This window comes from Petromyzon marinus, chromosome 45, assembly GCF_048934315.1.
Source record: "Petromyzon marinus isolate PM22_M1 ecotype Great Lakes invasive population chromosome 45, UKy_Petmar_22M1.pri1.0, whole genome shotgun sequence".
Lineage (NCBI taxonomy): Eukaryota > Metazoa > Chordata > Hyperoartia > Petromyzontiformes > Petromyzontidae > Petromyzon > Petromyzon marinus.
In genome coordinates this window covers 7,953,296-7,977,904 of record NC_133711.1, presented here as the reverse complement: position 1 = coordinate 7,977,904, position 24,609 = coordinate 7,953,296, and the positions used below count along the sequence as shown (strand labels likewise).

The following is a 24,609-nucleotide window of genomic DNA, read 5'->3' as shown; positions in this document are numbered from 1 at the left end:
GCTTGCACTCCAAGTCTCGTACAATTACGCTTTATTGTTACATACAAAACATTCTGCGCAATGGCAGATTTTACATTCCTAACTCAGTCCGTGCGGCCTCCGGAGGGCGCGTGTGCCACGGGCGGTGGCTGCTGCCCAGCTGGAGATGTCATCGTCCACGGGGCCGGCTTCGCCGTCAGGACGGGCATCCATCGTTGGTGCCGACGGCGCGGAGCAGCCAGTAGTTTCCGTTGGCGAAGGCGAGCAGGGTCTGCAGGTTCTCTCCGCCCTTGTGGAATCCGTGCTCCAAGCTTGCCCATGACACGGGCGAGTCGGCGAAGCCGTGCGCTGTCAACGTCGCCCAGCACGCCAGCTTTGGCTCCTCAAAGTAACGCCTGCCGGGAGGCGGGGGGGGGGTGTCATCATACAATCAAAAGAGCGGTCATAGTGTGTAGGAGCGCCAATATGTAACCACGTGATAAGCCACTTATAATTGGGCTATCGTTTGTGGCCAGGTCGCGTCTGAAAAAGAGTTATATAGCTCAGTGGCCCTTTTAATGGTAAGTTTATTTGAACAGTGAGAGACAGAATAACAACAAAATCCAGAAAAACGCATGCCAAAAATGTTATAAATTGATTTGCATTTTAATGAGGGAAATAAGTATTTGACCCCTCTGCAAAACATGACTTGGTACTTGGTGGCAAAACCCTTGTTGGCAATCACAGAGGTCAGACGTTTCTTGTAGTTGGCCACCAGGTTTGCACACATCTCAGGAGGGATTTTGTCCCACTCATCTTTGCAGATCTTCTCCAAGTCATTAAGGTTTCGAGGCTGACGTTTGGCAACTCGAACCTTCAGCTCCCTCCACAGATTTTCTATGGGATTAAGGTCTGGAGTCTGGCTAGGCCACTCCAGGACCTTAATGTGCTTCTTCTTGAGCCACTCCTTTGTTGCCTTGGCCGTATGTTTTGTGGGTCATTATCATTGGGGAATACCCATCCACGACCCATTTTCAATGCCCTGGCTGAAGGAAGGAGGTTCTCACCCAAGATTTGGCAGTACATGGCCCCGTCCATCGTCCCTTTGATGCAGTGAAGTTGTCCTGTCCCCTTAGCAGAAAAAAACCCCCAAAGCATAATGTTTCCACCTCCATGTTTGACGGTGGGGATGGTGTTCTTGGGGTCATAGGCAGCATTCCTCCTCCTCCAAACACGGCGAGTTGAGTTGATGCCAAAGAGCTTCATTTTGGTTTCATCTGACCACAACACTTTCACCCAGTTGTCCTCTGAATCATTCAGATGTTCATTGGCAAACTTCAGACGGGTATGTATATGTGCTTTCTTGAGCAGGGGGACCTTGCGGGCGCTGCAGGATTTCAGTCCTTCACGGTGTAGTGTATTACCAATTGTTTTTTGGTGACTGGTCCCAGCTGCCTTGAGATCATTGACAAGATCCTCCCGTGTAGTTCTGGGCTGATTCCTCACCGTTCTCATGCTCATTGCAACTCCACGAGGTGAGATCTTGCAAAAAGCCCCAGGCCGAGGGAGATTGACAGTTCTTTTGTGTCTTCCATTTGCGAATAATCGCACTAACTGTTGTCACCTTCTCACCAAGCTGCTTAGCAATGGTCTTGTAGGCCATTCCAGCCTTGTGTAGGTCTACAATCTTGTCCCTGATATCCTTGGAGAGCTCTTTGGTCTTGGCCATGGTAGAGAGTTTGTAATCTGATTGATTGATTTCTTCTGTGGACAGGTGTCTTTTATACAGGTAACAAGATGAGATTAGGAGCACTCCCTTTAATAGTGTGCTCCTAATCTCACGTCGTTACCTGTATACAAGACACCTGGGAGCCAGAAATCTTTCTGATTGAGAGGGGGTCAAATACTTATTTCCCTCATTAAAATGCAACTCAATTTATAACATTTTTGACACGGGTTTTTCTGGATTTTTTTGTTGTCATTCTGTCTCTCACTGTTCAAATAAACCTACCATTAAAATTATAGACTGATCATTTTTAGGAGCCGTTCTGAGAAGTGCTTTTATACATAATTGGTGTTATGAGAAGTGCCGGTATATCATATGGCCACAGAAAATATATACTGATTTAATAAGCAGCTCAATTCAGTTCAGATATCACTCACCAATGATGTCAGCCGAGGCTGGGAACGGAACTCGGGGTGCTAGGTTCAGAGCACAGTTCACTAACATTGCTATGCCTCCACCCTGAATATGATGTAGTCATAAATCCGTGAAGATGTAATATTATATTTGAACATTTCACGTTTAAAATTACTCACCATGCAAGCATACAAATTAATAAACAATTAAAAAATGTATGTTGATGCATTATTTACCTCTTACCGTTTGCAGTCTTGCCACTGAAACTAATTTACAGGCTTTTTTTTATAAATTGTGTAGCTCTCACTCGCTGGAAGCACAAATTCCTCCACTCCTCTGCCCTTTTTTGACCTCTGTTCTGTTCCCCAATGACCCCGATGGGGTTTACCGTTAGCGTCACACCCGCGGCAGTCTCACGTCCCCTACTGGCCGCTAAAGGTTTGAACGCTGCTTCAGATAACGTTTTCATAAACCCTGCAATTTTGACGCTCGTTATTTTCACGTTATTTTCAGGGGTGTAATATGATGATACACTACCTTGAAATCACGAGTACATTTTGAAAAACACTGTACGATCTTTAATGCGAAAATAATGGTGTGCATGCACGCGGTACTGAAATTATAACTGGGGTGACGGTGGCTCGGTGGCTCAGAGGGCAAAGCACTGAGCTGGCACTGATGGGATGAGCCGCTGGGTTCGAATCCAGGTAAGCCGCCTTTGGTTAAACAGAGGTCTGAAGTGTAGTGAGTACTCTAAGTGCATGCTCCTAAATGTGCAGCGGAAAACCGGAGAACCCGAAGGAAAAAATACACGCGACTAGGGGGAGAGAGGCATGCAAACTCCAAATATACAGCAGCTGTCAGGGTCGGGGATCGAACCCACGCGTTATTGTATACCAGGCGAAGTAGTTAACAAAACGCCACTGTGGAGCCCTTTTTTACCCACGATTCTCTACAACGTATGAGTTTTTTCTTCTTTGGTTCTTTCGGTAAAGTCACGTAGAATGAGAATAAAATAATAAATTGATAAAATAAAATAACACAATAATATTCTCACGACGTTTCGGCCACAACACAAGCGGCCTTCATCAGGTGAAGGGACGAGACTGTCTGGTAGGACAGCGCTGGAGTGAAAGAGCCACGTTCAGATCACGGCCTTTAAGCTGTGTGAGAGGAACAAAGCGCCTTGACAAAGGAATTAGCATATAATTTAGCATTGAAATGGCTGAATGATTAGCTTGTGACTGGTCACAGAAATAGTTATGTTAAAAGTTAAAGCATACACATCCGCAGAGGCACCCCTTGACAATGGAATTAGCATAGAATTTAGCATTGAAATAGCTAAGTTAAAGAATACACATCCGCAGAGGCACCCCTTGACAATGGAATTAGCATAGAATTTAGCATTGAAATAGCTGAGTGATTAGCTTGTAACTGCTCACAGAAATAGCTACGTTAAAGTCAGACCATACACATTCACCGAGGCACTTAGTACAAATCAAACAGGAGAATTTAGCATTGAAATAACTAGGCGAATTTAGCATTGAAATAACTGAGTGATTAGCTAGTGACTGGTCACAGAAATGACTATGTTGAAGTCAAGGCCTACACATCTGAGCTATTCACAGTACTATATAGTGAACCAATAAAAACTAAAATATAAATTACCTTCATGTTATCAATAAACTCTATATTCTCCAATCAGCTAAGCTACCAACAATAAGTCGTTATATATCACAATGCTATATGGCGAAAAAATGGGTGGATTCTAACCCTCAACTTCAGCACCACGGATAGCTACGGGCCCCGTTCAGACGGACGAGTTCGTCCATGGTCGGAACAGAGGAGGGGGAGAGAGACAGCTGCGAGGCCCTAGTATACTCCATGTTGTAAAACCATACCATTAACCGTGGTGCGAGAGGTATTAAGAGGCAATGCTGGCGAAAGAGCTGCGGTCTGAAGGTCATCGTAAAAATACAATTAATTAAGAACAGAAATTATTTAAAACATCTTTCCAGTGGTTACTAAGCCAGAATCCATCTTCCCGGTTGAAATTGTCTCTGTGCTTGTATATGTGAATGGCCTCATGAACGAATCTCTCATGGTAGCCGGTTGGTTTGCAAAGAACCTCCGTCTTGGGGAAGTCAATGCTAAATTCTATGCTAATTCCATTGTCAAGGGGTGCCTCTGTGGATGTGTATGCTTTAACTTAGCTATTTCAATGCTAAATTCTATGCTAATTCCATTGTCAAGGGGTGCCTCTGCGGATGTGTATGCTTTAACTTTTAACATAACTATTTCTGTGACCAGTCACAAGCTAATCATTCAGCCATTTCAATGCTAAATTATATGCTAATTCCTTTGTCAAGGCGCTTTGTTCCTCTCACACAGCTTAAAGGCCGTGATCTGAACGTGGCTCTTTCACTCCAGCGCTGTCCTACCAGACAGTCTCGTCCCTTCACCTGATGAAGGCCGCTTGTGTTGTGGCCGAAACGTCGTGAGAATATTATTGTGTTATTTTATTTTATCAATTTATTATTTTATTCTCATTCTACGTGACTTTACCGAAAGAACCAAAGAAGATGAATCATTGCAGTCACGAAAAGCTTTAAATCGAAATTTAACGTATGAGTTTGTATTTAGAAGTAAAGGCTACCAATTGATTGACTAATGACCAAATTTGTTGGTATTCTCATCTCATGAGACATCAGATACTACCCAGTTAAAATGCAACGTTTGGTCAATGTCGCCATGTAGCCGGAACCTTTGGACCAACATTGCCCCAACGTTACGTGTTTACTGGGTGAGCAGTGCTGCCGGGGACGACGTGGAACTCGCAAGCACCTGAGAGCGGACAGGAGCTGGATGACGGTGTCGGGCCGAATCAGACCCGTGATGGAACACAGCAGGCTCGGGCCCATGGGCAGGCTTGGCTCCGGGCACCTCATCGACGCGGAGCTGTCACTGGAGCTGCGCGAGAGATCAAAGCGAACGATGTCTTTAACATGAATTATTCCGTTACAATAATAATGATCATTTTTACTTGGAGCTGACAACAAAATTCCCCCTCAATCTCCTGCGGTCCTGCATGTTAGCAGGCAATAATGTGTTTACATGTGACCGCACCACCCAGAGAAAACACCAACGCATGCGAGGGGGCAACACTATTCCATGCAGACTCAACAGGTGCAGTCTCCATTTGCTGTACCACCTTCTACCAAAGCCATGCTATGGAACCTTGACACCCACAGGAAAGGAGTTTCACAACATACAAGTTGCATATACAAGGTGATCCATTCGCATTTATCAATATCATCAGCAGGAGCCATGGTCAATCCACTGCTGGTTGAAGGCCTCCCCAAGTTAATAAAATAAGATTTTATTTAAAAGCATCGACATGTAACCCACCAATTTAAATACACTCATTAAATATTTAAGACTCTTTCGTGAACAACGGAGCTATAGCTTTCACTGTATTTAAATTTCACTCATCAGTGTGGTGAATTATAGTTAAATAACTTCGCAATCCACGCGGCATGAGTAGGCCTTCATCTAGCAGTGAATTGACAAAGGGCTGTACTAGTACTTCACCATGTTGGTCGTTGGTCGGTGGAGGGCATAGATACAGGAGCAAATAAGTACAGTACAACAATTAATTTTACCTCACTGCCCTCCGCTGCCCACATTGCACGTGCACACACTTCTTCCGCGGTTCTGAAACACATTCACCTCCCTGCCAATCACATGCTCACCAGTCAATGTCACATGACACAGCTCCCAGCCAATCAAAGAAGTCTTGGGCCCCACAGGCCGCCCCGTCTTCTGGCTGGAGGCTGAGGCTGTCGAGCGCAGGGCATGCCCGCGCGGCCACAGGCCTCACCGTCACGTCCGCGCGCACCTCCCTGCAGTCCCATTCGGCAAAGAACTTTGCGGGTGCCGTTGCCGCCTTCCCTTCTTGATGGTGCGATCATGTAGGCAGTATCACCGTCACATTGAGAGAACAGGCAGTGCAAGGATTAGTAGAGGGTAAGAGAAAGACAAAGACTTAGGGGAAAATAATAATTGAATTCATAGTGCGCTTAATCACCTGAAATGTGCCCAATTTTGCTGGACTTGCAAAGCTAAGCAGGCATTTGAATCCAGAGTGTGCTTTGATTGTCGACCCCCATGAACAACAGGTTGCCTATATAGGCTGAGGAGCCACATCGTGGGCAGAAGAGGGTAGCGCAGAAAAACCCATTGCTGTACTTCTATGCGCCCTGCCTTCACCAAACTACGCTGACCAGCGTGGTCAAATGAGGGAAGGGCCCTCAAAATCAGTGGCCTGACAAAGGGCTGTACATTTTTGTAAACTAAACTAAATTTTTTGTTTACCAGGTAAGGCCCACTGAGCTATATAGCTTTTTTTCTAAACGACCTGGCCACAAACAATAGCTCAACGAGATGGATTATCGTGTGGAAATGTATAGCAGCCAAATACTAAATACGCATGTTCATTCTAAACGTGGAGAGGAAAACAGGAGGACCCGAATAAAACTTAACGCGACTAGGGGGAGAGAGGCATGCAAACTTCAAATATACAGCAGGCGTCAGGGTCTGGATCGAACCCACGATCTCCTGTATACCAGGCGAGGTAGTTAACATCTGATAGCCACTGCAGCTCCCTAAACATGGCACGAATTGAGGGACCCACCAGGCGGCTGCCAGCTGACGAGGACATCGAAGCGCAAGGGCACCTTTTCGGAGAGGGCCCACACAGCTCGCTCGTAGCATTTCCGTCCCGGGGCCATCGTGGGTTCCGTGAGCTGCAGCTTGATCACTGTGGAGCAGGGCAGGGAGACCGGTGAATTGGCGATGGACCTCAGGTCGTGCTGACTCTCTCCATGGATTACCGGCGTTGCAAAACCCAGGGCAAAGCAAGTTTGAGAAACGGAAGCACTGAACGGGAGAGACGAAGTGGAATCAGTGTGGGGCAGAGTGGAGGGAATGGGAAAGGAGTGTGGATGTCACAGGTGCATTCGGGGAAAAAAATGGATAGGTATAATGCGAAGGAGGTGGCTAAAATGATTTGGTTACACAAACCACTACTGCCAATATTTGGAAGGGGAAAGCTGCAACGGTTTGGCTGTGTCACTCGATTAGCATGGTTGGCTACGTACTGTGCGAAATAAGTTCAACAACTTTACATCATCCTGTTGAGCAAAGTCGGAGGGAAGAGGAAAGAGCATGTTGGCCAAGGAGCAGCTGGGTGATGAACGGGGAAACTTAGGGGAAGGAGATCAGTGGCAGAATTTTGTACAGATCACAAAAGAATGAAAGAGGTTGTGAAACGTGATATCCAAAGCACCAATGGCAACTTCATTAACCCCATTGTTAAGGGACCAATGACAATGTTAACAAACAATGGGAAGTTGTTCAGGAAAACAAAGATGAAATTAACCCCCGTCAAAATGTAATCCTGGCTTTTTAAGTGCTCACTCTGTGACCTGCAGGGTTATATGTAAAGTGCAAAGAAAACATGTTTTCAATCAATCGTCTGAATTGTTTAATCCAATCGGTACAGACTGCAAAAATGAATAAAAAACTAAACTTTATTTTACCAGGTAAGGCCCACCGAGCTATATATCTTTTTTTTCAGAAGTGACCTTGCTATCACAAATGATAGCCCATTGAAGTGGTTCATCATGTCGAAATTTATAGCAGCCAAAAACTCTCAACGCATGTTTCTAAATGTGGAGGAAAAAATCGGAGGACCCGGAGAAAAATCCACACAACCACGGGGAGAACATGGAAAGTCCAAGATACAGGCGTCAGGGTCGGGATCACACCCACGAGCTCCTGGACACCAGGTGAGGGAGATAACGTACAATTCTGGATTTTAACTCATTGACAGCAAGTTTAGTTTAATCTCCGAGGTACTGGGAACGGAAAAGAAGCAAGGTGAACGGTTACCATATTGGAGAGGCTTCCGGCCGGTGTACTGCGACGGCTGACCCTGCAGCCCAAGCTCCTCGTACGTGTCTTTGGTCACACTCAGTATTAACGTTCCTGCAAGCGCAAACACACAAATGTCATAGCACTGAGCACATAGTCCCTAATCAGCTGTTCCCAAACTCCAGGTGTTGCTTTCATACTGTCCATTAGGCTGGGGAGTTTATAGTCTGAGTTAATAGCATCGTTGTTGTGAATGCATTGGTAAATCTTCTTCGAATTCCTCCCGGATAAATAAAGATTCTGATTCTTGGGGTTGGTGGATCATGCAGGTTTCTTAATGCACTGCGAGACTCCTAAAGCTGCTGAGCTGCAAGTTGGGTTGCAGATGTCAGTATAACAAGTGGGTTCGTGATGACCTGTCTGTGTGGATGTTGGTGTGCTATCCCTCCTATCGGTGTGACTTTTCTCCAAGTACTCTGGTTCCCTTCTCTATGCAAAATACTTTAAGAAAAGGAATTGGCCAAACATCCTGATGTAGGACTCAAATGAAAATTAAAAAGCTTGAAGACCTGGTGACTCAGCGAGTCCTGAATACGTCAATGTTGTTTAGTTTTACTTATATCTGTAGAGTTGTGTGCAGCTGGCTTACCTGTTGGCAGCAGGGCCAGTGTGTTGTCCTGGTCTATCCGAGTGTTGTAAGACAATGCGTAAAACGCCCCTGTAAAGAATAACGCAAAACTCTTTAAACTTTTCATTATGGACATTTAGACAATGGCAGATCATAGTTTCTCTGATGTGTTGTTCAGTTGTACCGAGTGTTGTTCGGCATGATGTCTGACGTTTCGCTCCATGTGGTGGCACTTCCTCAGGTACTCGATTCAGTTCGGGTTGAAGCTTTCAGCAAAAAAAAACTTCTGACATAATGCTGAATATGCGGTACAACCCAAAAACACATTGTAGATCTATACAGCACAACCAGTCAAGGAATTTTGTCTTTTATGTAAATCACACACCATTGCTGACCTTGGGAGACGAATTGCTGAATGAAATCTTGTCGCAGGAAGGCAGCCGCTGGGACGCCCCGAACCCGGAGGTAAGGGTTGACCTCCTTGCACAGGGCGGCGATGGGCTCGGGTAGCAGTTGGCACTCTGGTATGAATACCTCCACCTGGGAAAACAGGGCACACAACGAGGCTGCGGACTCCACATCTTGATTCTCAAGCTGCATTCTCACTTGGGCCTCACCGTTAAATTTGCCGTCAAAGATTATGTAACATTTGATACGTGTGGGCCATGTGTACTGGCATCACGGTCCAAATTTAACAATATACTCGCAAATTATTTAATTGGGACAAACCCCCATTGGAAGATCGTCACCCTTAAGGCAGAATTATGCTCATTTGCTGACTGGTGATGTGTACACCTTATGCCGCACCGACAGCTGCCACTCGGGTCCCCTTGGCTAGACTGCAGCAGAGTATTGGAATGGTTGAAATGTGATGGAAGATATTTACATTTTCTTAGGCATTGAAGTGCCTTATAAATGGAAATCCTTATTCTCAGCCGTACATCCGCAGCTGATGTTTAGCAAGTTTAGACATTTGATGTGTATTTGAATACAACTCCATCAATGCAAAAAAGCTCTGCAAACCACGCGTATTGTGAAGTATTTTAAAAGGCAAAGTGTTGCCAATCCTGTTCCGCCGTAACTAGCGCTGGGCATGAGTGTTTTGCCTAACATGCAAATTACAATTGACAATGCGATGAGAACCGATGTAAAGTGCGGTATGGCTTTCAAATTAGTATTTAAACTTGCATATCATCAGACGGTCGGGTGGCTCAGAGGCCTGAGCGCTGAGCCAGCATCGCTGAGATTCTTGGTCTGAATGTTGGTAGAGCCGCATGCGATTAAACTATATATATTCTTTTTACCAGGTAAGGCCCACTGAGCTATATAGCTTTTTTTCCGAAGCGACCTGGCTATAAATGATAGCCCAATGAAGTGGCTTATCGTGTGGAAATTTATAGCAGCCAAATACTACAAACACGTTTCCAAATGTGGAGAAAAATCCACGCGACCATGAGGATAACATGCAAACTCCAAATACACAGGTGTCAGGGTTAGGATCGAACCCACGATCACTCCTGTATACCTGGCGAGGTAGTTCACATCTCGCCACCGAGGCACCCCAACAAACTGGGTTCTCAAGCGGTAGTGTCACAGTGGTACCAGCTTGGTCAACGATGAGCGGCACAATGAAAACAACACCTTGTAGACGAAGTGATGGTCTTTGAGATGCCGGTCATGCTTTGACTTCTCGTTGCCAAAGTGGGACTTCTCGCAGACGAGCTTGAAGCCCGGGTGCTTGGAGATGGCTGGCAGCATGGCAGCTTGTTGATGTACTTTACACACGACAGGGTGGAAACATTTAGCCCTTTCGATTCCAAAGCTTCTCGAACAATCAACGAAAAGTTTGAATGGGCAGTTACAAACACTGACGCCTTCGTTCATGAGAAAACATTTGTGAGTTTTTTTTTAAAGTACGTTTTAATGTTACATTAAAGACACCAGGTCAGCAATAGGTCAGCCTGTGTGCGACTAATCTAAATACAGTCAGTGACCATTACCTATCAACAGTTGGATTATTTTACAACATTGCTAAGTTACACCCATTACATACAACACACGTACATATCCACTGCTGGATGAGGGCCTCGTGTGGGTCGTACGGGGTTATTTGACCATACTTCACCACAATGTGCAGTGTGGGTTGAAGGGGGGGGTAAACACGTATGTAGCACAGAAGTACACTACAACAATGAACTTTTCTGCCCTCTGCTTGTCCCACCAGGTAGCCCCACCACACAGCAGCCTATAGCACCCGTTATGCATGTGGACACTCATGCAAGCAACTACGACCCGGGTTCGATTCCTGCTTCGGAGCATCCGAGATCCAGCGAATTCCGGCTGCCTCGGTCACGCTATAGGTTACAACATTTTATAAAAACACATCCGTTACAAATTAAGAGAAGTTCATTATAATACTTAACTGTAATAATATTCTAAGGCAGCATTATGGGTTATTTACCTTAAAAACTGGTGAGATTACAGTAACTGGTGTATGCTTGGGCCACGGGACATTAGCGCACTAAATATAGCGAGTAAGCGTGATGACGACGGTCACTGTTATAATAACAGAATACACTACGTGAAAATGTACGATACGTTAACTTAATGACATTAATATTTTAAATCGTCGATGGTCTGCGTGTCCACAGACAGACACACGCACGCGCGCGTCTGCGCGTTGTAAAATAGCGTCTCGACTTGATGACGCGCAACATTATAAATAAGGTAAAAACACAACTTTTTTTGTTTAAACACACATTTACACACACGGTTTTAAACATCGGTTTAATCGTTCGAATGAAAGCAAAAAAAATTAGTATGATAATAAAAGAGTTGACGACGGGGAGGGGAGGTTGGGCATTTGAGGGTGAACCGGTCGTGATGTCATCACTCCGCGACTCGCGAAGTTGGTCGCCGCGTTGCTGAGGGGACTTCGCCGTCGGTACTAAACATTACATTCTTAAACATTACATTCTTAAACATTACATTCTTAAACATTACATTCTTAAACATTACGTTCTTAAACATTAGATTCTTAAACATTACATTAATAAGCATTACATTCTTAAACATTACATTCTTAAACATTACATTCTTAAACATTACATTCTTAAACATTACATTCTTAAACATTACATTCTTAAATATTAGATTCTTAAACATTACATTCTTAAACATTACATTCATTAACATTACATTAATAAACATTACATTAATAAACATCACATTCTTAAACACACATTCTTAAACATTACATTCTTAAACATTACATTCATTAACATTACATTCTTAAACATTACATTCTTAAACATTACATTCATAAACATTACATTCTTAAGCATTACATTCTTAAGCATTACATTCTTAAACATTACATTCATAAACATTACATTCTTAAACATTACATTCATAAACATTACATTCATAACATTACATTCATAAACATTACATTCTTAAACGTTACATTAATAAACGTTACATTCTTAAACGTTACATTCATAAACGTTACATTCATGCACGTTACATTATTAAACGTTACATTCTTAAACTTTACATGCTTTAACGTTACATTCTTAAACGTTACATTCTTAAACGTTACATTCTTAAACGTTACATTCTTAAACGTTGCATTCTTAAACATTGCATTCTAAACCATTCAATTATTAACCATTCAATCCTTAACCATTCAATTAACCATTCAAACCTTAACCATTACATTCCTAACCATTCGATTATAACCATTCAATTCCTTTCCCTCTTATTTTCAACTCTTTAATAACACATAACCGTGTCAATCCATACGGTTTTACCCCGTATTCTTGTACGGGGAAATTGAGTTTTGAGGTACATACGGCGTACAGCCGTTTCAATACGGGCAAAATAAAAAATAAAGGTCAATTTGTGTTTATCTCGCTTGTGATGGGACTTTTTGTAGGATGAACGTTGAGATTTATAAAGAGGGCACGAGGTGACCAATACGGTATTGCTCTGTAATAAGGTAGGGCACTGATAAGGGGTCGACAGATATGGGATCTCGTTACATCTCAAAAGCTAAGCTTTGTGGGAAGTAGAGGACAGTTGAACAAAATCAATTGTTGTCCTGTGCACAGTACTGTACTTCTATGCTTCCGCATCCGACTTGACCAGCGTGGTCAAATAACCGTCCAGGATCCGCACGACGTTATAAGGCCCTCATCTGGCAGTGGTTTGATCAACTGGCTGTATCTGTACATGCGTGTGTTTGGGAGTTTCTGGTGGTTGCTATATCACCCGGATTATTCTGTTGCCTTTGCACGAAACGCCTTAAAACTATTTTTTATTCCCCATAAGCTCCCAGCGCATGGACTGAAATAGTCGGAAATCACGCATACTCTTTGGTTCTTTCGGTAAAGTCACGTAGGTAGAAAAATAATAGATCACGACGTTTCGGAAAGAAAAAAAACTTCAGCAGTTTTTTTTCTTGCTGTGGTTGTCCCACCTGATGACGATTGCTTGTGTTGCGATCGAAACGTCGGGATCTATTATTTTCCAACCTACGTGACTTTACCAAAAGAACCAAAGAGTACGGATTCCTGCAGTCACGAAAGCTTCAAGTCAAGATTGAACACACCGCAGTTACGACTTGAAAAGGCATCGGTGAGTGATTTTGATTACAAGCCAATTGCGTGACATTTACATTCTGTGTGATTTTGCATTAACCGCGCAGGGAGAAGTGACGGGGGGGATGGCGGGGGAGCGGGTGGCTCTGCCGGCCGGCGAGATGGTTTGGGTCTGCCGGAGAGTAGACGCGGAGCCCACCCTGGACCACAAGGCCGTGGACGCATTTCTGGTAGAGCTGTACCGCTGCCGGCGCTGCCTCTTCACCAGCTGCATTACCGCCACCATGCTGGACCACCTCCACCAAAACCACAGCGATGGCTTGGCCACGACACCACAACCGGCACCAGCAGCAGCGCCGAGCCAATCTCCTTCCTCTCCCACTTCCAGGGTATTGTCATCGGCCGATCCCGAGCCGTGCGGTGATACCGACGTGGCATCGGCGGGCGAAAGGTTTTCTTCCGGAAAGGATGAATGCGGAGGATCTTCTGCAGACACGGCTACCGATGGCACGGTGGCGATCGGCTCGTGTCCCGCCAGGGAAGACGTGCCGAAATCTCCGCAGCGTCACACGGGCATTGAACACGGAGAAGAGGACGCTTCACTCAAGGTGCCTGGTTTGAGTGTGGCCGGGGAGGCGCCGCCGTGCGGGAGCCATTCGGAGCTGGGAGACGACCTTGATCGCGAGGAGTGCAGGCTGACCTTGACGAAGGGCGAAAGCGCTGGCAGTAGTAATCTGCAGGCCGAGTGCAGGGACAAACACCAAACAGGCGCTGCTCTGGAAAACGAGCAGGCCGGCAGTGGGATGGAGTCGGCAGTGTGCGGCCCTGAAAACCTGGATCGCATTTCCCGCGAGGTTGACCGGATGCTGCGCTGCCTGAGCCCTGCATCGTGCGAGATGATCGGCCTGGTGGGCGGCTGCCACGACGACGCCGACGACGCCGGATTCTTCGAGGCGATGATGGAGGCCGCTCGCCCGCTCCCGAGGTCGAGGGACGAAGCGGAGGAGACGGACGAGGCGGACGAGGCACAGTCGGAGCACCTGTTCTCGCTTGGCCTCTGCCGAACGTCGGCGATGGCTCGGCGGCCCCTTGGTGGCGAGCCCGGCGTGAAGGTGCGGTGCGCTCCGCCAAGTGTGGCGTGTGAAGGCGCAGGATTGACTGTAAAGACGTCTGACGTCTGTGTGGAGCTGGGCAGCCAGGGGCCTATCCCCGAAGTGGAAAAAAATAATGTATTCTTTGCTTTGGATGCCGTGGGTGGAAATACAACAGTGGCTGAACACGAAGAAGCAGAAGACGGAGAGGAGGCGTGCTACTCCTCCTTGGTTGTTGATTTATCAGCCAGCGCTAGTGCAAAAAGGAAGAGGGTCACACGAAGAACTTCGTCCCCGAAAGACTGCCCACCTGCAAGCCACCCTCGGCGCAATGTCAAAAAGTCTCGTGCTAAGACAGCTGCTAATAAGAGGAAAAAACTGGAGAGAAAACCCGTTAAGTTGGGGCTTACGCGCGTATCGCAGAGGCGTGCTCACACTTCACAGCCCGCCGTCAGCAGCTCCTCTGAGGCTGCCACCTTCATGGACCCATGTTTCCCCAAGGATCACACGGATTGGGTTGTGCGTAACGTACATCAGCAGTTGGACAGGAAACTGCCCGAGCAATCTCTCAACTGTGCAACTGCCCGCATGCCAAGGAGGCAGGAGCAGCACAACAGGCTATGTGGAGCGAAATCGGGGAAACGATTCCGGTGCTCGGAGTGCCCGCGCATGTTTGTGAGCGAGCCTCTGAGAGACATTCATTTGGTGTGTCACTGTCCTCAAGGATTCCAATGCTGCTATTGTGATTTCACTGGTAAATTGCATCCACTGTTAACGCATTGTTGACATTCACTCGCCATGTCATGTTGCTTATTGCATTGTCCACGTGTGTGTGAATCGTATCCCTATTCCATTATTTTCCCCCTTTAAACCATGATCAAGTAGTAGGCATCTAACAAAGCATTAATGGATAAAAATCTTTGCCCTGCACTTCCGATTAGCACGGTTGGCAAAGTACGGTACAAAACAAGTTATACACAAATCATGGATAGAATGGCATGTGATAATTAAATTTATTTACATACGATATGAAATATGTTATGTTTAGGCAAATGAAGCAAACAAAATTATTCATCTTTTTTTCACATTTTATGAAGCGCGTTTCTGATCATGGTCCGTTTTAATGAGAGACCACGTTGGATACGGTCGCAGGTCGCAAATGGAAGAGGATGCGTAAGCACCTGCTGACCCATGACCTCGTTTCACTGGTCTGGAGCTCGGACTCGCCCCGTGTGCCACGCCTGGCCACGAGAGGGCATCCGCCTCACGGAGAGGCATCCCTTTGTGCGCCATCGGCTCACGCTCGCGTTCAGAGTCGCCCTCCTAAGGGCGGTGAAGATTCGCGTGTCACTACGAACCCACACTCTGACCGCACGTTCAGGTGCACAGCCTGTGGCAGGTGAGCGTTTGGGCCGTCAAGTCTAATTCAACTAAACTTTTTTATTTTACCAGGTAAGGCCCACTGAGCTATATAGCTCTTTTTTTCAAAAACGACGTGGCCATAAATGATAGCTCAACAAAGTGGCCTATGTGGAAATTTATCGCAGCCAAATACTCTAAATGCATGATGTTGATGGTAAATTTGGAGGGGGAAACAAGAGGACCCGGAGAAAAAATCACAACCACGGAGAGAGAGACGTGCAAACTCCAAATATACAGGCGTCAAGAGTCGGGTTCGAACCCACGATCTCGTAAAATTTGCCCGATCTCATACAATCTTGGAAGCTAAGCAGGCAAAAAAGACCTGCACAGCGCTTAGACGCACGAGCACCATGCACAGCAGTCCATTACAGGTGGCCGCTAGGCTACAGGGTGAGCAGCAGAGAGCAGTACAGCAAAATAAATTGTACTATATGTCTATGTTCTCTGCCATCACAAACCCACCCTGACCGTCGTGGTAGAATATGGTCATATAACCCCCATAACACGCATTGCATGGGGAGGCCATTATCAAGCAATGAATTGAAAAATAGGGTCGTACATGCAAGTAAATTAAATTAGTTTACCGCTCAAATGAGTGTTTGACCGTGCTCACCTGTGGGACTAACTCAATTTAAAACTGGACAAATTCATCAAAGGGTTGCTCAATGTTGAATTAAAGCCTGAATAGTCCGTGGATGGGTGACCACTGCACGCAACAGGCTGTTATAGGGATATGTGGTGACGAGCAGATTGACAATGTCTAAAACGTGGAGCCACAATCCTGAGAAAAAAGGACTTTACAAATATGCAAATTATTTTTTCCCTACAGCTACCCTATGGAAGAATGCAAATACATTTAACCCTGACACCTGCTTCTATGCTAATGAACGAACAAATGTTTGAGAGTAGTGCATAATCCATGCGTACGCATGATTTTGCCGCACTTGTTTCGACTACATACACAGATTATTCGCAACCTCGGGTAGGCCTCTTTTAACGCATGTACATTTTTCTTATGCAACTGACAAACCAGAGAAGTAAAGGATTCATGTGGCTTAGTAGCGTATAAACACACACGACTCGTCACGCTCTTCTATTTCCCCCTCTTCTAGGGAGTGCTCAACCAGGCAGGCGCTTTATCGGCACGTGAAGACGCACACCAACGAGAAGCCGTACATCTGCTCACAGTGTGGCCACCAGACGCGGCTGAAGGCCTCACTCGACATGCACATGCGCACGCACACAGGTGATGTGCTCGACAGTGACGGCACACCACACGCGGCTGCCCTTGTCATCATATATACACTGAGACAAAAGTTTTGCTGGCTGGCTTCCTGCCTGGGTTTTTGGATGACTGGCGCCCAAGTGCGCATGCGCGGTGACGTCACCCACATCCCACAGCGTTGAGGCGGGTTCATGCATCGCGCTGACGCCACCCCCCCCCACACTCGTCCTCCACCCCGGCCGTGGATAATGCGCAAATGCTGCGAAATACACTGTGATACTGTCATATTAAAAATGTTTTTCTGGGTAGAGGGAAGGAGGGAGGGACGGATGGTCAAAACCCAAAGGAGTAAAAAAAAAACCTAAAAAAAATAGCTTTCAAAGTAATTATATTTTTTATAAGATTCCTGACATTGTGCATTGCAGGTGAAAAGCCCTTCCAGTGTGAACTTTGCCCATACAGCAGCTCGGACGCCAGCTGTCTGCGACGACACAAGCGCACGCATGCCTCCGAGAAGCCCCACAAGTGCAAGCTCTGCTCCTACACATGGTGGGTGCTCCGGCGGGGCCCTGTGGGTTCCTCTTATACTCTTCCCCCGCTCCTCCTACTCGCTTATGCTGTGGATGTCAGCACACCTCACCATTTGCTTCCTGGTTGGTGGTTTTGGTAGCAGTTAGAGCAATGAGCAGGAGCCACTCACCTTCCAGCAGGAGCCCTTCTTGAAATTACTTTTCTATTTTTTAGTGTCCTGGTTCTTGCCTAAGATGTAAAAAGGCATTATGAAGCTGATTCACGTTCTTTTTTTACCACAAATAAGCTCCAATGATGTACGAGTTGTCTTGTGGAAAAAAAAAATCAATGCTCACCCTATGTAGTTCTGGCTGACACCAATACTGTGTAAACATCTGTGACATTCACATAGTCTGTCAAGTGTTGGCATCCTATTGAATTCCCCATAGTGACTGCAAGTTTGTTGTATTGACTAGGACCGTTTTTCTGTTGACTTTACTTAAATAAACGTTGCTCTATTGATCTCCACATATACGAAGCAGCAGCAGCTACCTCTCCCTTTCTGATGTAACGATTGAGATAAAATAAAAATGTGCACAATATGCAAGTTCAGACTTGTGTGACAGCATTGGTAGACCATCACTTACGCTTCCTTTCTTCGTCAGTGTGGTAAATTATGTTCAAATAACCCCCATGACTTGCCCGGCAAGGCGAGGCCCTTATCCAGCAGTAGATTGACAATACATGTACTGTGCACGTATTCCTCAGCAACCATGAATAGCTGCCTCTGAATGCAGGATACACCAAGGAAGGAGAGAACACCACAAAATAACTTCTTAATTTTTTTTAATAAGGAACCCATATTCTATTTTTGAGGGGTTATCTGCAAATTGTATCAGTGTGTGAATGAGTTTGTCAATGAGTGGGTGCGTTGTGGGAAACTTTTGGGTGGGTGGGTGGGTGACTAGTCGCTCACCCATTCATTCACGCATTCACTCAACCCATTCATTTGCACACTCACTACAATGCAGGTCACAGCACTTCTCTTTCTGGTTCTTCCCATTGTCTCTTTTCCCAGGCCTTCATAACCTCGCTCAATTCAAGACACACTTGTGAAATCTTATCAATTGCAACTTTGATAGTGCTGATTGTTGCTGGCCACTCCATGTTTTGGACCTTGTGGCCTGGCTCAAAATCTGTTAAATAAAAATAATCACCACTGATATATTTGCCATGATTGGGATTCAAACTGGGCCTCCGGTTTCGTAACTCAGTGCACTATGAACCATGATCAATCCACTGCTGCATGAAGGCCTCTCCAAGCTTACACCACCTGTCCCGCCACATCTAGACGCAACAATGTATCCACCAACTGCATGTCAAGTGATTTCATCAGTCCATCTCTTTGGTAGACGTTCCCTTGGATGTGTTCCAATCTTTGGCTGTCAATACGTTATTATTCTTGAATCATCCATCTTTCCTTCGGGCGATGATGTATGTTTCAAGGGTCGCAGATAAGAGGAGGTCCGTTCTGTTCATTATGATGGCACGTGTTCCAATGGGTCCCCCCCCAATAAAATTGCCACTTTGGCCTGAGTTCAGTTCACACTATAATCACACTCGCATAGGTAGGGAGTGCCTCTACAAATTGTATCTAGTGGAGGTCACTGCAGATGATTACACTGTGTTTATCCCCCCCTCTAACGCCTCGCAGCATCCAGAAGAAGTGCATGGACACTCACATGCGGCGGACGCACACTGGCGAGTCTCTAAGCTGCCCGCGTTGCCCCTTCTCAACGTACAACCGTCAGAGCCTGGGCCGCCACCTCGCCCGCCACCGCTCGTCGGCCAAGCAACTGCCCCGCTCGGAACTTCCACCACACATGCAGAGCACGCGGCGCGTCAGGCGCGGTGGCCGAGCGCGGACACGTGGGGGCCACACCGGCCACGAGCAATCCCAGGACTTTGCGTCAGAGAAGGTGGAAGTGCAGGTGGTCGCCGAGTGGCTGACGGGAACGATTTAAAGCCGGAGAACGTGTTTTACCTTGGTGATCTGAGGCGGTGGAGTTAATAAGGGGTTAATGAGGATGTTTTGGACGCCGCGCTCCACTGTAAATGAAACGCTGCAAGTTTTTTTTAACTCTCATTTCTCTACTAACTGATGTTTGACAATTGTAGACATTTTAGATGTTTATTATTTGAATTCCAAGGCATCGATGCAAAAGAGGTCTGTCGTTCACACTTATCAGAAAATGCAATCTCTTGGATGAAGAGGCAAAATATTTCCATGCTCTCCTTTTGCGTGGTTTGACATTAGTCTTCACAGGTGACATCGTGTTAATAAACTATTGTTACTGAGGAATTGGTTCGTGGGTACAGACACAGAGCACACCACATGATGACCCCTCATGGATCTGCATCGTCTCTGCCACGCGAAAGTGCTAAGTGAAACAACTCTGGGGTTCCCTTTATCCGCTCCCGGTTATGCAGTACACACAGTCTGGAATACGGTATACACAGCATCTAAATAATGTACATATTCTTATCTCTTTCGGTAAAGTCACGTTGAAGGGAAATAATAAAATATATATAAAACAATAAAAATTCTCACGACGTTTCGACCATAACACAAACGGTCATCATTTTTTCACACCTGATGATGACCGTTTGTGTTATGGTCGAAACGTGATAATTTTTTTGTTATATATATTTTATTATTTTATTGTTTCCCTTCAGCGTGACTTTACCGAAAGAGCTAAGAATATGAATTACTGCAGTCACGAAAGCTTTAAATAAAAAAAATGTACATATTCTAATAAATTCTAGATTTGAAGCTTTCGTGACTGCAAAGATCCATACTCTTTGGTTCTATTCAGTAAAGTCACCGAATAGAACCAAAGAGTATATTCTAATAAAGTGTACAAAGCCTATAATACAGTATTCTGGGTTCTCCTGTCACTTCAACGAATGCATGTTCAGCTATTGTCGGCTTGAATTCTGGTGTTTACTTTTACGGCTTGTCAAGTGGGAGACAATTCCGATCTTAGGCTAACAAACGCGGTTACATATCTTACAAGTGTGTGTGTGGGGGGGGGGGAGGCTTTAAAGCACGAGTTTTAGGATGCACTCTTTTCTTCTGCAGAGACCTCACACTCCACTCAGCAGTGGATAGAACATTCCAGTCCAGGTCTGTACATCTGCGTCTGTTCAGTGCGACGAGTTCCCCAAGTTTGAATATCTCGCGTGCTTTGAAGTTTGAGCGGGGGGCACTGTGCTCGGCTGGCTGCAGAGCACCACTTTCGTGGTGTACGGTAGTCTTCCATATGGGCAGAATGTCGGTCCCAGTGGAAGGTGTGCCTGAATGAGCGTGCTCTCAGTGGCAGTGATCTCTCAAGAACTTCGGCGTGGGGGATCCTGCCCTGCCACTTCACGTAACACATGACTGTTTCTGCCGTGGTATGTTGAAGCAGTCGCAAATAGGTCATGTCCAAAAAAGACGAGTGTAAATGTTTTTATTAAATATGCATATGTGCCCGTAAGCATTTTAACACAACTCCAACAGTACTATACACCGTACATTGAATTCGCATTTTAATTATTTAAAAGCACCGTCACACATGTGATTATTTTGTAAATTCTGAAAATGTGCACTAGCGCCAACTTGGCGGCCTTCCAACTGTTGTGCAATGCCTTTGCATGACTTGGCCTTTGTTAGCTTGGAGAACGAAATGGTGGCAAAGTTCTTTGTAACTTAATTGCATTACGCTTGTATGATGTGCATACAACACATCAGAGGGGTGACTGTTTTGTGAATGTATGTCAAATTCCATGTGACATAGCGGAGCAAGTATACTTGCATGTTCCAACAACAAGCAGTTAAACCATGTGCTTCGGAAACATGGTCATTCAGAAAAAAAGTTTTTTTAAAAGTTTTTTTTTAAAAAGCATAGAGAGTTTTTTTTCCATGCGCGACGTTACACTGAGCAATGGAAAGAGGAACAACATGGAGAGAACACGTGCAGGTTAATGACGTTACTTGATTTTTGTTTAAAAAGGTGGCTAGTTCAGTTCATTTATTAGGTATAGCCCTGTGAGCCATTCGGCTCTTGAATCGGGTGCAACCGCAACAAACAAAAAACACGAACAAGAAAACATCTTAAAGTGACTACGCGCAACAGAAAAATCCAGGGATAAACCGGCAATGAACGATGTCTAATGGCCAAGAAATAATGAGTGGCAGCCAAAGAACGGAACACGTCCAAGAGCATCCCAAGCCAAAGCGATGGAGTGATGAAATCAGCTCGTGTGGTGTGGCGAATTCATGATGCCATCGCGTGGCCGATGGTGACTTGTATGACGGACATACGACGCAGGAAGGCGGGTGGCTGTTTTTTTTTAAATTTAAGTCAATGCTTCATGGGGCTCCGTGGCCGACAGAAGGCAGTGCATAATCCATTGTCGTACTGCACTTCTATGATCTCACGTCTTATGCTACCATCCTTCACCAACCCGTACCAACCAGCGTAAGGGGCCGTCCATAAATGACGTCACGCACCTAGGGGGGGTCAGACATTTGTGACGATGTTTGACGATGGGTGGGGGGGGGGTTTGAGAAACGTGACGTCACATCAAAATGCGCAACTTTAAATAAATATAGACAACTCGTTCTACTGAATTAAATAGACTTTTTAATAAATGTTTTCTCCTACATCAGAATGCAGCGCCACATTAAATACCCACTCCAATGACAATAGTTTAAAGCGATTTGAAGCATGTTTTATTTTGTTTGGGGGGGGGGCAAAGCTTTGTGACGTCATATTTGAGGGGGGTCTGACTTTTTGTGACGCTGTGTGACGATGGGGGGGGGGGTGTCAAAAATCGTCCAAAATCGCGTGACGTCATTTATGGACGGGCCTCTAAAGTAAATAACCCGCACTGCACAGGGAAGCCGTCATTCAGTAGTGGATTAACAAAAGAGCTGCACACGAACATATACCCAAATAGGGATAGACACATGACCTTCCCATTCCTTTTGCCATCTCTGCTTTGCATCCAGTGTGCATGTTAATGTTGCATATCATATGCTGGTACAGTATGATCACGTCCCATACCTGGAATTTACCAGAGGATAGCTTTTAACCGTTTGCAATACGTGCTTACAGATGTATGGCGAGTGTCGAAGAGAAGGCAAAAGTAACCTTAAGTCGAGGTCTTTCCATCAGGCGTGGCGAGAGCAATTTGTGGACTGCACCTTTCAGAATTTCGTCTACAGAGCCACTGCCATAGTCTGGCGTTTCACATACACTCTGCTCTTGTCTGTGTGCAGATGAGCAGAAGTGGCCCTATATCTCAATTTTAATCTTTCTGTAACTCAAATTTGTAAATGTACTATGGTGTAAAAACAATCTGCCCTTAGCCGACTTCTGACGCTACCGGTAATTTACGAATTAAACATTTTTTTTTACGTGAACTGTTTTGACTTTTCGCAAGCACTGGTCGCGCATTTGCACGTGATACAGCCGGGGGGGGGGGGGTGGGTGATGCGTGCACCAATCCGGGCGCAACGCTATAGGATGAGGGTGACGTCAATGCCGCGCAATTGACCGCTCACGCACCAGCCAGCCAGCAAAACAAAAAAAATGACGTGACGTGACGCACTTATTTTCACTCTCATTTATATTTGCTTAAATCCTTAGCTTTTGCTTTGCTTGTTTTTTCACTTTGGTAACAAACCATGTCACTCTCGCAGACGAGACTCTGTACCGTGGCCTCCTTAAGTTCTCAGCCGCTTTCACCGGACCGAACTTGACACCTTGGGGGCCGTCCATAAATGATGTCACGTGATTTTGGACGGGTTTTGACCCCTCCGCCCCACGTCACAAAAAGTCAGACCCCCCTCAAATATAACGTCACAAAGCTCTGCCCCCCCCCCCCCCCCCATTGTCATTGTAGTGCGTATTTAATGTGGCGCTACACTCTGATGTTGTAGGATAAAACATTTATTAAAAAGTCTATTTAATTAAGTAGAACGTATTCTTGGTTCTTTCGGTAAAGTCACGTAGAAGGGAAACAATAAAATAATAAAAATATAAAACAATACAATTCTCACGACGTTTCGACTGCAACACAAGCAATCATCATCAGGTGTGAAAACCACAGCAAGAAAATTTGAAAGAACCAAGAATATGAATCCCTGCAGTCAAGAAAGCTTTAAATCAAAATGTAAGTAGAACGTGTTGTCTATATTTATTTAAAGTTGCGCATTTTGATGTGACGTCACATTTCTCAAACCCCCCCCCCCTTGTCACACATCGTCACAAATTCTAGATTTAAAGCTTTTGTGACTGCAAGGATCCATACTCTTTGGTTCTATTCGGTAAAGTCACGTAGGTAAAAAAATAAAACAAAAATCACGACGTTTCGCTTGTGTTGTGGCCGAAACGTGATTTTTATTGTTTTATTTTTTACCTACGTGACTTTACCGAATAGAACCAAAGAGTATCGTCACAAATGTCTGACCCCCCCCCCCCCCCCCAAATGCGTGCATCATTTATGGACGGCCCCTTACCCGTCTCTGATGCCACGCGGAGGCAATCCGCACGTGCGTGGGTGTGCCGTGACGTCACAAAGACATTTCGCAGACCGCATTGGAGGCCGAGCCCCCACCCCGCCCCTCTAATCCCTCCCACCATAGGCCCGCTGCGCATCACGTGCTCGCGCGTCAACCAATCGCGCGCGCTCCCGAATAACGGGGCTCGGGTGCGGCGAGCGATGCTCGCAACGCGCCTCGCCTTGGGCCGTGCCAGCATTAGCGGCGGCCATCTTAGCCAGGGGTAGATCCATAACCGCGCAGAGCCGGTGGTGGGTATTGGGGGGTGGTGGGTACTGGGAGGTATGGGGCATTGGGTGGTGGTGGGTATGGGGTATTGGGGGTGGTGGGTATGGGGTATTGGGGGTGGTGGGTATGGGGTAGTGGGGGGTGGTGGTAGTGGGCACTCCCCTACCCTCACCTAAGATGGCGGCGCGACGACCCCGCGCGCCTCTAAAACCCGGGACGAGCGGGCGGTCGTCGAGACTGTTGGACACACACACACTGTAAC

The 24,609-nt window shown here is 45.9% G+C and overlaps 2 protein-coding genes across 7 annotated transcripts; one reads left to right on the top strand and one right to left on the bottom strand.

The window, feature by feature from the left end:
* Window positions 1–14: 14 nt before the first annotated feature.
* On the bottom strand, window positions 15–24,602 carry RPP40 (ribonuclease P/MRP subunit p40). Of its 6 annotated transcripts, none has more exons than XM_076074071.1 (9): window positions 24,520–24,602; window positions 10,302–10,435; window positions 9,046–9,200; window positions 8,682–8,750; window positions 8,051–8,146; window positions 6,792–6,917; window positions 5,851–6,052; window positions 4,943–5,068; window positions 15–374 (listed from the first exon to the last, which is right to left on the bottom strand). In XM_076074071.1, the coding sequence occupies exons 2-9, from the start codon at window positions 10,337–10,339 to the stop codon at window positions 176–178; spliced, it is 1,011 nt and encodes a 336-aa protein (XP_075930186.1). In that variant the 5' UTR covers window positions 10,340–10,435; window positions 24,520–24,602; the 3' UTR covers window positions 15–175. The 6 variants fall into 6 exon arrangements, with proteins under 6 accessions (XP_075930186.1, XP_032826907.2, XP_032826905.2 ...); XM_032971016.2 differs by lacking the exon at window positions 24,520–24,602 and adding an exon at window positions 11,084–11,375; XM_032971014.2 differs by lacking the exon at window positions 24,520–24,602 and adding an exon at window positions 11,122–11,375.
* Window positions 11,535–19,867, top strand: LOC116952031 (uncharacterized). Its single transcript, XM_032971010.2, has 6 exons — window positions 11,535–11,604; window positions 13,369–15,106; window positions 15,505–15,751; window positions 16,887–17,020; window positions 17,425–17,548; window positions 19,224–19,867. Exons 2-6 carry the CDS (start codon window positions 13,387–13,389, stop codon window positions 19,531–19,533), a joined length of 2,535 nt encoding a protein of 844 aa, XP_032826901.2. The 5' UTR covers window positions 11,535–11,604; window positions 13,369–13,386; the 3' UTR covers window positions 19,534–19,867.
* Window positions 24,603–24,609: the final 7 nt, after the last annotated feature.

Excerpts from the sequence above, each read along its gene's own strand:
- RPP40 (XM_032971012.2), bottom strand. The coding sequence starts at position 10,418 with ATGCTGCCAGCCATCTCCAAGCACCCGGGCTTCAAGCTCGTCTGCGAG. Across the intron at positions 8,147-8,681 it reads ACTGGCCCTGCTGCCAACAG|GAACGTTAATACTGAGTGTG; the intron begins GTAAGCCAGCTG and ends TTGCGCTTGCAG. Across the intron at positions 5,069-5,850 it reads GTGTCATGTGACATTGACTG|CTCCAGTGACAGCTCCGCGT; the intron begins GTGAGCATGTGA and ends TCTCTCGCGCAG.
- LOC116952031 (XM_032971010.2), top strand. The coding sequence starts at position 13,387 with ATGGCGGGGGAGCGGGTGGCTCTGCCGGCCGGCGAGATGGTTTGGGTC. Across the intron at positions 15,107-15,504 it reads CTGCTATTGTGATTTCACTG|GTCGCAAATGGAAGAGGATG; the intron begins GTAAATTGCATC and ends ATACGGTCGCAG. Across the intron at positions 15,752-16,886 it reads AGGTGCACAGCCTGTGGCAG|GGAGTGCTCAACCAGGCAGG; the intron begins GTGAGCGTTTGG and ends CCCCTCTTCTAG.